Source organism: Zonotrichia leucophrys, chromosome Z (assembly GCF_028769735.1).
Source record: "Zonotrichia leucophrys gambelii isolate GWCS_2022_RI chromosome Z, RI_Zleu_2.0, whole genome shotgun sequence".
NCBI lineage: Eukaryota > Metazoa > Chordata > Aves > Passeriformes > Passerellidae > Zonotrichia > Zonotrichia leucophrys.
In genome coordinates this window covers 19838567-19850797 of record NC_088200.1, presented here as the reverse complement: position 1 = coordinate 19850797, position 12231 = coordinate 19838567, and the positions used below count along the sequence as shown (strand labels likewise).

Genomic DNA, 12231 nt, shown 5'->3' with positions numbered 1-12231 from the left:
TTTAAAAAAACTTGTCAGCTTGCATTATTAATATAATGTGACTTTATACTTCAAATATTTCTTGAACAAACACAGTAGATGCACCATGGAACACTAAAATAAGCATTGCATCTTTGCATCTATACAGCAAATATTAGTGTAGACTGGGGAGCACTGAGTTCAGTTAGCAGGCATTTACCAAAAACAGAACAAAAAGAAAGCAATGGATTGTACAGGCCTCAATTAAATAGTGGTATTCTATAGTACAGAATGCCACGGGTGCCAAAAGCTCAGATGGATGAAAAGTCCAGTTTCAATTTACCAAAAAAAAAAATCCACAGAGGCCTATTAAAGCCAAAGATACCTTCTAGTAATGCAGGCATCCCTGGTTTGGAGACTGGGAGTACACTCTATAGAAAAGCATTGCATACTCATTCTGCTACAATATATTTTCTTATATTTTAATAAGTGACAAACTGCTATGCTGTGAACACAATTTAGAGAAAGGAAAATTTTCATGTCTACCTCTGGAATCCCATCCATCCTTGACAAAAGAGTAATTATGATCTCTCTTTCGCCAGGCTTAAACTCCAGAATTCCTGTGCTTCCATAAAACTCATTATTGTCCCTTGGTTCTACAGTGTATCGCAGAAACTGCCTGACAAGGCTCCCCCTGCTGCGGACAATCTGCAATTCGACAGAATCCCCCTCCTGTAAAAAAAAGAAAATCCAGCATTTTACTCACATTCTGCTAAGATTTACTTTTCCATAACAATTAAGAAAAGTTATTCAGATAGCTACCTTGATACTGTAGGGACCTCTGGAAGAAGGAGAAAATTCAAACACTCCTCCAGGATCATCATTTTCCAAAATAGTGATCTCACAAGTGGTAAACCCATATTTCAGTATTTGATTTTCCACGCTGACCCTGGGAAAGGAAAAAAGTCAAGGTTTAAATACATATCTACATGAAGGACATCAGAATCCTGATTATTTTAAGAATAAATTATGAAAACAATTACCTAAAAAGAATATAATAAATTAGGAAAGACACATCAGAGTGTTCCATTCCCTTGCAGAAACCCCACCCTTTGTTCCTGAGATGCTTTTTCTTTCAGATTATTTTTTACAGCGTATTGTTCTGGGGCTTTTTAGTCACACATGCACACAATACAAAGAAAAAGAAATAGAATCATATAACAAAAATTTAAAATCACATTTAGTATTACTTTTTAATTGGATCAAAACATAAGGAGCTATCCAAAAATACTTAAACAGAGAGAGCTTGAATTTCTTGCATTCATTTCATCAGATATATACTTTCAATTACGTTATTTTAAGTACATTCCATTAAAAATGCAAGAAAAACTACTGCTGAAAGATGAATAAAGAATGCACCTTCAGACTGATGATTTTGATATAGCTTATTAAATGCTGGTTGATGAATTCAGATTCATCTTCCATGTTTTCTGGAGGAAAATTTCAATGAACAAACTGGAAGTGTCTATTTTAAATGGTAATACGTAATATTTTTTGCATATAAAAAAATATGCCAGCAGACAAAAAAACTTGTGTTAACATAAATTAAACCTATTTCATTTAAAAAAAAAGATAACTGCTCAACAGAAAACTTTATAGTTCTAGTCCACTCAGGCATTTAGGTGGGACAAGTTGTATTTCTGGCAGTTTAAGACAACAGATCCATATTGCAATCAAGCACAGGTATCAAACACTGAGTCATGCATTAGTAACTTTCATCATTCACAAATCCTAAATAAAGCTTCATGCCAGAAATCCATGCCATCAAATTAAAAACCAAAGGACAATCAAGCATTGTCTGAAGAGATGCAGAAGACATGATTCCTGAGAGGAAAAGAAGTTATTGACAGATTCTGTTCAAACTAATCACTTGTAAAACAAAGCATTGATTCATTGAAGACAAACCACAGTTCACTGCACTTACCCAAAGTACACAACAAACCTTTCTGTCTCTACCCTGTTAACAGAGAAAGAAAGAAGGAAAGAAGAATAGAGGGAAAGAAAAGGGGTGGGGAATGAATGAAAGCGCTAGTTCCTGGAATTTCAATAGTACCAGTCTCAGACAATAATAAAAACAAGAGTACCACAAAGTTTTCTTTTCCCTTTCCAAACACATCATGTTCCTTTTATGGGAAGCTCCTTCCTTGGCATTTTCTGTTGACAAATGCTAGCAAGTGGGCAATCCTCACTGGTGAGAAATGACCCCATAATCAATTCAGGATGTCAAGGCCCATTCATGGTATGCCCTACCCAGCCCTCCTCCAGGAGTTCTTTCACTGCCAACCCCTGTGTCTGCTCACAACTGCACCAGCAGCACACATTTATAACTTCATGCAAAAAAAAAAATAAATACAATCAACATGCCTCCATTTTGTTTTACTTCATCAATCTGGCATAGTAATGATAAAAACAGGTAAGTACATTGGGAGTTACAACACATACATATCAAAGACTATTCTAGCAGAAAATCACATCAGACTTTATTTTTGACAATTTTTAGATTAATCAGATTTTCAGAGTAAAATACCAACAAAAAGAGAAGAAAACCACCACACCCCCCCAAAAAAAACAAGGAAAAAATAGAAATAGGAGAATAAGCACATATGACAAAACTATCTCATCAATTCAGATGAAAGAAAATTATTCTGCAATAACAAGTATGTCATTCTATGAAAGTATGCATAGATTATTTTCTTAACATAAAATAAATATACAGTTAATATTAAACCTGGATTTGCTATCAACAAATAAACAAAGAATTTATAAAGTGAAGTTTAAATAATTCAGCTTCAGAATTCAGTAGACAAAAAAGTTCACTCAAAAGTTTGAAGTAATAAAGCAAATACATTTGCAGCTCTATTCTTTCAAATAGGAGATCTGATTTAATAGAAATTTCTTGATTATTTCAAATGAGGCTACATTTTAAATACTATATATGAAGACATTCTTCTTCCCTTCAGAAATGTATGCAAGTTTTCCAAAATCATCAGGCATTAATACTATTTAAAAAGTTCAAGGTGAAAATTCCAGAGCTAAAATTTATGCTAAATTTTCATTTTATTCTTCTTAATACTCTTAATTATATCACTAAGCTGTTGGTAATATATTTCACAGCAGAGAATACAAATGAACTATTATATCAAGTGGGTTTTTGGTACGTGATGTACAATCTTAAGTGGTTAAGACACAATAATCAAAAAGTGAAAGGGCAATGCCAGACTTCATTTCACCTTCATGAAGTCAGATTACATGAATCCAAACACAGCTCAGACAAAAAACTGAGTACTAGTGCTAGAATGTAGTATCATGTTGTAGTGCACAATGGCAGCTCTAACAGAATCCAAGGGATAGCTGAAAATAAACAGTCCCAAGGTACCATGAGGAGGTACTTTAAGCATCTCCAGGTATACTTGAAAGTACTTAGAAGACTAGCAATACTTACTACCTTTTAACAGTCACAGTGTAAATCAGACCAGAATTTGAAGAACTTGGAAGTTAGGAAGCAACTAATCAGATTCAGCTGATTAGTTAAATTAGATTTGGCGCTGCATCTGGCTGCCAACCAGATGCAGCACGATTCACCACCACTCTCTGGGCTCGGACATCTAACCAGTTCTTAACCCACAGAAGCAAGGACCTGTCCTAGTCATAGGTTGCCAGCTCTTCAAGGCAAATGCTGTGGCACACAATAACTTTGTTAAAGTCCAGATAGACAACATCCACAGCTTTGCCCCAATCCCTCAGGCATGTTAGCTGATCATAAAAGGAGATCAGATTGATCAGGCAGGACCTGCTCCTCTTAAAACCCTGCTTGCTTGGTCTGCTGCCCCAGCCATCCTGCAGATGTCATATGACCCCACTCCAGATGACCAGTTCCATAACACTGCCAGGCACCAAGGTCAGGCAGGCTGCCCTGTAGTTCCCCAGATCCTCCTTCCAGCCCTTTTTGTGAACAAGCACCACATAGGCCAACTTCCAATTGTCTGTGACCTCCTCAGTCAGCCATGACTGATGATAAATGACAGAGAGCAGCTTAGAGAGGTCTTACAATAGCTCCCTCATTATCCTAGGATGGATCCTCTCCAGTCCCATAGACTTATGATCACCTAAATAGCTCTGCTAATCACTAACTACTTCCTTCTGGATTTCAGGAGGTCTATTCCGCTCTTCTACCATTTCTACCAGCTCAGGGGACCGGTTGCCCTGAGAATAATTTGTATTTCTGAGGTTGAAGACTGAGGCAAAGAAGGTGTTAAGTACCTCAGCCTGTATCACATCACAGAAATCACTAGAACTATAAAATTTTCCACGTTACAACAGTTTTACTTCATTGAACATACGTCACATTAGATACATACATACACATACATGGATCTGTTCTAGTATCTTAATTTATGGAAGTCATGATCAAAAGATTCTGAGCATAAACTATTTAAACACTCAGCTGTTCCTGGATTTTAATCTTCCCAAAATAAAAATAAATTAATTTGTGTATTGTTTTTCCCAGGATTAAAGTTCAGAGGTTTTACTCTCAGCTCCTCTCATTTAAGAGAACAAACACAATCCATGTCCCATGACAGTCCTGGCCCTTCAGCTGTGCCAACTGCCAAATTTATAGCTGTGTATCTGCACCGGGGGCATGGCAATTGCCAACAGCCAAGCTTCTTTCACAGAAGTTAAGAAAACTATCAGATTTAGGTCTGTAATGATATTTTTAATTTCAATTCAGCCTATTTCAATTCAGGCCTAAGATATGGGCAGGCATCCAAACTGAAGCTGGTCCTAAAGAAAGAAAATATGAAGACTCTTCAGCAGGCACAGGATTATCTTGCTTCTTTACAGCTCATCCGTCTTCTGGGTAAGCATACTCTTCATGATATACATAGGCCTCCATTTTGTGAACAGCATTCATAATTATTTTTAATATCCAGGGCCTACAGATGGCGGCCACAGAGCAAGGAAGCAAAATACTATTTTTAATGGCTTGGAAGGCTTCTTTTGTTATTATGGGTACAATCAAAGCTCATTTAAAACATAAAACTACCATAACAACATCACTGAGTTGTAAATAATAGATCCTTGTTAGAACTAATTATCATATTATTTTGCCCATGCTATTACTAATTGCAATAAATAGAATGCTTATGGATGTATTTCTATGTCTATAATTTCATTAAAGTCTGTACATGCTCTACTTTTCTACTGACTTATGCTACAGTCTATCAAGCAGTGCAAGCACATCCATAGCAGAGTGTGTCTTTGTTTTCATGGTAATTCACTACTGCTGTGAGGAGCTGGCTGCCTGTCTTGGAAACTGAAATCTTCTGTTCATCTAGAAAACACAAACTATGTAGGAGGCAATACCAAAAGCTTACATGCATCACCCTGCCAGTATCATTCACCCCTGCTTTGAAAAGTCATCTCCAGTGTTGAAAGGATGATCTTTGTAGGTATTGCATTCTTGTCTTTTACTCAAGTTAGAAGTTGCCAAATTTCACTTGTAGACTTGAGGGACACTGTCCAGGTGTAGAGAAAAGTTCCGATTTTATCTCCTATGTATTTACTTCTTCCTGGCCAAACTACCTAATCCTTACTTCACTCTCTGACCTTGCCAAGTGTGGGAAAGCTGCTTACTGCTGGCAAAATTTTTACCAGCCACTTCATGATCAATAGAAATTGCTACTCCCACTACACATAGCAAAAGCAGAACAGTGGTTGCATTTGTTCAGCTGCCAACTCAATCCCCTTTTAGACATAATTTTCAAGGCATGGGATTACTAGTCAGAGTAAGTGGTAAAAAGCTATAGTTACACATACTGCAGAGCTATCCAATACTAAAAAGTTAATTTTTAATGCAGCCCACTTCCTCTACATACTTATTTGTCTCCCATCCTTCCACTTCAGCATTTTTGTCACTTTACACAGCTCCTTCACAACTTCAGTCATTATTTCTAATCTTAGCTTCTTTGTTTGTGCCACAGATTCTAATGAACTTTCAGGCAAACCAATTTCATCCACAGGAAAACAAAGCAAAACAGAGAACTGCTTGCAATAGTCCCCATTTGTGTTTTTTTGGCGAGGTTTTTTACTTCAGTTTTTGGTTTTTGGTTTATGGTTTTGGGTTTTTTTGGTTTTTTGTTTGTTTTCAACAGGACCATCTTTTCAACACAGTGAGTATCCAAGATTAGAATGAAATAATTCATTGTGCGCCAGATGCATCCACCAGCTAGCTTCTACAGAAGCAGAGCAACCCTGTACTGAAAAAGCATCTTTCCCATGTGATAGAACAATGCTCAAAATAACAGGATCAGCAGCAGCCTAAGGAGTTGCCTTCTGGTTTGCTAGTACATACTCTATATGAAGATATAGTATTAAAAGTTCCCATCAGCTAGTCTGCCCTTCCTATCTACAACAAGGATACTTCTACACAAAGTAAGGACTGCATATGTAGCAGATGTTCAATGCAGACATTGCAGCTGATGGCCCTCTCTTAGCACGTTTCCAGAAAAATAAATGGGAAAAATATGCCTTAGATTATTAGGAGGCATTAGCAGAAGTGATAGTATTTCCAAACTATAGATACATCTGAATTTTTGGAAGCAGGACTGAAGCAATAGCCAAGATTCTCCTGCTAATAAAACAAAAGGCTCCTGCATATGAAATAATTCAAGCATTCTGAGTAGTGTTCACATGCAGATAGTATCTTCTGAGGCCTCTTACAGCCTTAATTATCCTGCAAACCTCATGTCACACAGTAAGGAGACCACAATACAACGCTTCAGAAACATCATTGCTCCCTTTGTAGCTGAGGCATGTGGTAGTAGTCACACTGGCCTATTTTGGAGCCAGCATTTGTGATGGAAGTATCTAATTCTGCAACAACATCCTGACTATAAACCTCTTCTGAGAAAAACACAGTTATGTATTGCTTTCATTACTATTCATTATAACTTTCCCCCTTATCTCACTAAACATTATTTTCCTGAAAGTAAGTGTTATAATCAAGAGCTAGAACTAAAGATCAAAGCTAAATCAACTTTTTAAGTTAGCATACATTATTTTTAATCAAAATACAAACAAAACTAAGTCATTAGATAATAAGCACAATATGGTTTCTTACATTGATCATGAGTCAAAGATTTCATACGCAGTCTAAATCAAGGGCCCAATATTGCTCCAGGCATTTATCAACACAATGGAGGCAACACCTCATAATTAATACTGTGCCAATTTTTTTATATATAGATTGAGTATAGCAAGTGGTACATATGAATAAAGATTGGGGTACAATACCTGTCCAAAGTTAATAACACAGTTTCATTCATTTCAGGTATATCATCAGCTTTAATAGTAATGTTGATTGCAGTATCACTTTGTCCAGATAAGAAAACAACAGAGCCATTAAAAGGACCTATATCATCCTGTGTTACTGCCTTGTGATTAGGACCAAATGGTCTCAAACTCCAAAACACAGTTGCTTGACCATCAGTGCCATCTCGATGCAATGGAATGGAAACCTGTAAAGAACATGAGTCTGCTGTGACTTGCAAAACTAGATGCAAAAACAATTAACCCCTTGCAAACTACTGTTTGAATATGAGCCTCAAAATATTAACCTCTGACTTATACCTATGTATAAGATCTGAAATCAAAGATGGTATATCTATGAAGATATATACTGAATCTTATATATTTAATTATTTATCCATTATATAATTGCACATATATGTTTATATATTCTTAGTGGAGGTGGCAGACCATTAAAATGACAAATCACTTAGCACTCATGAACACAAAAACCCTTCTATGATGGATTTAACCAATGCCCGCCTCATAAAGACAGCCTAGGTTTTATATCAGCAGTTTTATTCTGAGGATGAAAAGCAGTTCTCTGAATCAGGATTTGAAGGAAGATCTCAGTTAAGACAACTAGGGGGAAAAAAGGGGAAATGAAAGAAAAAATATTTTATAGAGGGTTTCTCTGGCTGGGGTTACAGCATTCAGATGGATGACGATGCTTTTGAAAATGCTTTGGGTATTGAGAAATACAAAAAAGCATTATTTATTAGAAAACAGACACAGCAAGCCAAACTATATATTCACGTGTAAGAGAATTATAAAAAACACAGACACTTTCACCAAATTCGGGAGCAAAATCAGTCCTACTCTACAGAGTGTTTTTGCAGTTGGTCAAAGAAATTAAACTGCAGCATCTTTTGCTGCATCTGAGCATGAAGACTTAACCAATTCTAGATTCTTACAGAGAAAGCAAAGTTCACCGCACTTTTCAGATGACAAACATATTAATCTTGCTAGCAATTTCTACCTTTTTGATTTGATAAAGGAGGAGAATATTTGAGATAAGATCAAACTTGAAGGATGGATTTTTCTCACGTTAATTTTCAAATGCTATACTGGATATAGCAAACTTTGCTTTCTCCAAATAAGTTTTCCGTAGTAAGAAATGAAATAAAAATGTTTACTTACCACTGTAGCAGGTGATTCTTCTGGTTCAGAAAGAATAATTGGAAGATTGCTAAGAAAGCCTATTTCTCCATTTGCAATATCTGGAGTAATCCTCAAAGAAATATTTCGAATCTCATCTAATCTAGGGCTGATGGGTGGGACAAGAGGAATTCTATTCAGCAGCTCAACTTTTTCCAACTGTGAGAAAAAGTAAGAAAAACTTGAGAAATAAGAAAGACTGAGTACCAAGAGAAAACTATTCTGACATCTTGGAATAAGTGTCATATGCAAGGAGCAAAACACCTCCAAGATAAATTTCTCCTACCAGCGCCATTTCTACTACAAAAATGTGTAAGTAGCTGTGTAAGAAATTAAGTGAATGGTATTGAGCTTCCACAGCAGAATGGTATACCTCTCAGACAAATCATGTACACAACCAGATGTACATAGAGGCACAATTAACTTTCTGAACTGGGCATTTCCGTACTAGACATATGAATTGGTCTGCCAGATTGTTGTTTGCACTTCAGTTTTTTTGTCATGCATTGATAAACATCTGTTGAAGTCACTGGAAACATAATAATTCAGACACTCTCATGAAGCCAAAGAGTGATTCAATCTTCTTTCCTCAGTTAAAAAATGTAAAGACTTCTCTATTTACAATAACTAATATGTAGAATTTCATTCATAATTTAAAATCAGCACAAGATTTCAAAACTGTAATCTCCTCTTATATTACCATATTTTTGATGGTTTATTTATACTAAGAAGAATAGAAAAATGTTTATTCTATCTTTGAATGGAAAATACCATTCATTTAGCCCATCAGAACCATTGGCATGACTTTCCTTGTGTTAATTGTTTTAATATTCCTTTCAAATATAATTTAAAACACTATCACATTCTGTCTACATGGATCATAATAACAGATATTTCTATGACCAATTTATATATACTTCTGTAAACATTTCATTGATGCACGAACCATCAATGAGAACCACCTTTTAACTCCCATTAGGATGTTTTTGCTTGGAGTTATTAGATGCTGCCACACAGGTTTTAGTGGAGAAGGGCATTAAAATCTATATAGTTTTATTGAGAGGAATAGCAGATTTGTCTTTACAAACAAGCTGTGGGTCTGCTGGTAGATAAAATTAGCTCTGGAAGATAAAAGAAACAATGGGAAAGATTCCACTGATTGGTGAATGGAAAAAGATATTTGCTTTTATAAATAAACTTTAGGTTTGCTGATAAACGAAATTAGACATTGAGAGATTAAAGAAACAATGGGGAAGAAAAAACCCTAAATTCCATAAGAATTAAAAATTAAAAGGGAGGGTTATACATTAGAGGAAAATCTTTGGGAAATCTTCGGTATCAGGTGTATCGGGAAGTCTGTACCTCTCCAGTACCTCAGCCAATGGGGAAAGAGAGAAGGGAAATGCGGCTGGGAAATTAGGATAAAAAAGGAGGCTGTGTCCTCTTAAAATTTGAGACACCCCAGGGGAATGCCCCATGGCCTCTCCCTTTATTCAAATAAAGTAAAAGGACTCCTCTGACTCCTTTTTGGACATAAACCTCCGGTGTTTGTGGATTAATTTTCCTAGCATTATGAATCACCCTCTCAACTGACGAGTTTTTAATCCCTTTGATTCTTTAAACCAATTTATATAAAATACTTGGACTGTATCATATTTTGTTCTGCTGTTATTCAAGTAACACTCAAAAATATTCATGCACATTTAATTTGATGATAGATGGGATCTGTTTTATAAATACTGTAATTAGAAATTTATTCTCAACCATCCAAGCTACTTATTGGGATTCTGAGGAACAAAGAGTGGTTCTATTTTTTTCTTTCTCTTCTAAGACTTCTTTTAGAATAGGTGCCAATTCTCAAATTAACACCATGCAGATGGACCACTGTTGTGGTTGTTAGCACAGTAGAAGTTCTGAAATACTACAGAGCTGAAAGAATTCCCTTTGTTACTATCTGGATAGTAACTTTGAGATTAAAGTAATAATTAATTAAATATTGCTTTGGTTTTTTTTTAATTCATTGTTTCCTCTTAAAGCAAATCAGTACATGAGGGAAAAAAGAATGCACTGTAAATCGAATAATGCCAAGCAGTTTACTAAATAAGTTAATCTTCCTGTCCATACCAAAAGTAGTCTACACATCAAACAATAGGTTATTTAATTGAAGATGTCACTAAAGAAGGTTAATCTCATATTTCCAGTTCCTCTATCTGTTCTCTTGTTGTGTTTATGCTTCATTTCTTCATCCCTCCTTCCCTGATTTCTGAGTTGATCCTTTACTGGGCCTAGTACAAACTTAGTAGTCTCATTCTAAACATTTTTTCTGAGACTATAATTTATTCACAATGTAGAAGGAATGTCATAGTGATAAATAGGGGCATTTTTCTTCCTTTTTTAAAGGAATTATTTGTGTTAGAAGTTGCATCTGATTTTGTGTACTCAAAATATTTTTATAGTTCATGGAGAAAATACATGAAAGTATACTTCTTCTCCCTGGAATCTGCAGTTTGAAAAACCACACCAAAAGTCTACATATTGAAGTACTCGTCACACATCTTGTCCATAGTCCACACTGCAATGTTACTTGTAATCTATCACCTGAAAGGAACTTGGAATTAGATATTTCAAGTCTTCTGTCAATCTTTCAGATCACATGAAGAAGGTAAAACACACAAGCCTATGCTAATATTTCAGAAACATATTCCTTGCCTGTTAACATAGAAAGAGCATGTGCAACTAAAATGATAATATGATTTTGGCAATATTTTTTTCTCTCTCTTTTTTTTTTTTTTTAAATAGAACGTAGGGGGAAATTTGTAGAGGGAAGAAATCTTTTCAAGTAATTAAAACATTTTTGTTACACTAGAAAATAAAGAAAAAAAGACCAAATTTTACATTTATGATTCCACATCAACATCTCTGTTTGAAAATTTTGAAGACACCAGACTTAAATGGAAAATACTGAAAAGAACTAAGAAAAGACTCTGCAATTTGTGCTTTGGTTGGGCCATGTCACCTCTTTGTCTGTATATCAGGATTGCTCCCCGGGCTCATGATCTTAGTGGCAATAGTTAATCAGGTAATCTCAAGTGGAGATTATGCAGTAGTCTCAACTACAGATGGGAAAATAAGTATAAAAAATACTGATTACAATGCCCAGAATCTCCCACAGCAGCATATCTGAACAATAACTTGCTAACATGTATGCAAATCTGGTTTTCTCCACTGAAAAATGAAGAAAAAACATAATTTTGGAAAATAAAAAAATCTTTCTTTAAAAATTTTTGTGGAAAACCCATTTTCTTTCAAAAGCATAGTTAGTGTATTTTTCCAGCCAATCTTACAAGCAATTACACAATCTCCCTTCTTACAAATTCAGTAGAGAGAAAAAAAACCCCACAAACAAAAACAGAAGATGAAAAAACCAAAGCGCCACATACAGGGAAAACTAGAAGAACTTTTCAACTACCTGGTCAAAGTTGCACATAAATACAACATATGTTTGACTATTTTAATTTTTATTTCCTTTTTTTTAATTTCCAAAATCTGTCATACTCCTCTACTTTAGGAGCCTTTATTTGATTAAATCAAAAGGCAAAGGGTAGACAGAATAACACACCTGAAAAGGTAACTAGCTTCTGCAACACTGATATAATTTTGTTAAATTTCACAATTAGTAACTGAATCCTATTACAACTGTGTATTTTT

The 12231-nt window shown here is 35.3% G+C and overlaps 1 protein-coding gene across 1 annotated transcript in view; it reads right to left on the bottom strand.

Moving 5' to 3' along the window:
* ADGRV1 (adhesion G protein-coupled receptor V1) overlaps positions 1 to 12231 on the bottom strand; it is a 269354-nt gene that overhangs the window by 234120 nt on the left and 23003 nt on the right. Inside the window, exons 10-13 of the mRNA XM_064735976.1 lie at positions 8506 to 8682; positions 7312 to 7535; positions 781 to 907; positions 505 to 690 (exon numbers count right to left, since the gene is read on the bottom strand). Coding sequence (XP_064592046.1) covers positions 505 to 690; positions 781 to 907; positions 7312 to 7535; positions 8506 to 8682 — 714 coding nt within the window. The remainder of the gene's footprint in view (positions 1 to 504; positions 691 to 780; positions 908 to 7311; positions 7536 to 8505; positions 8683 to 12231) is intronic.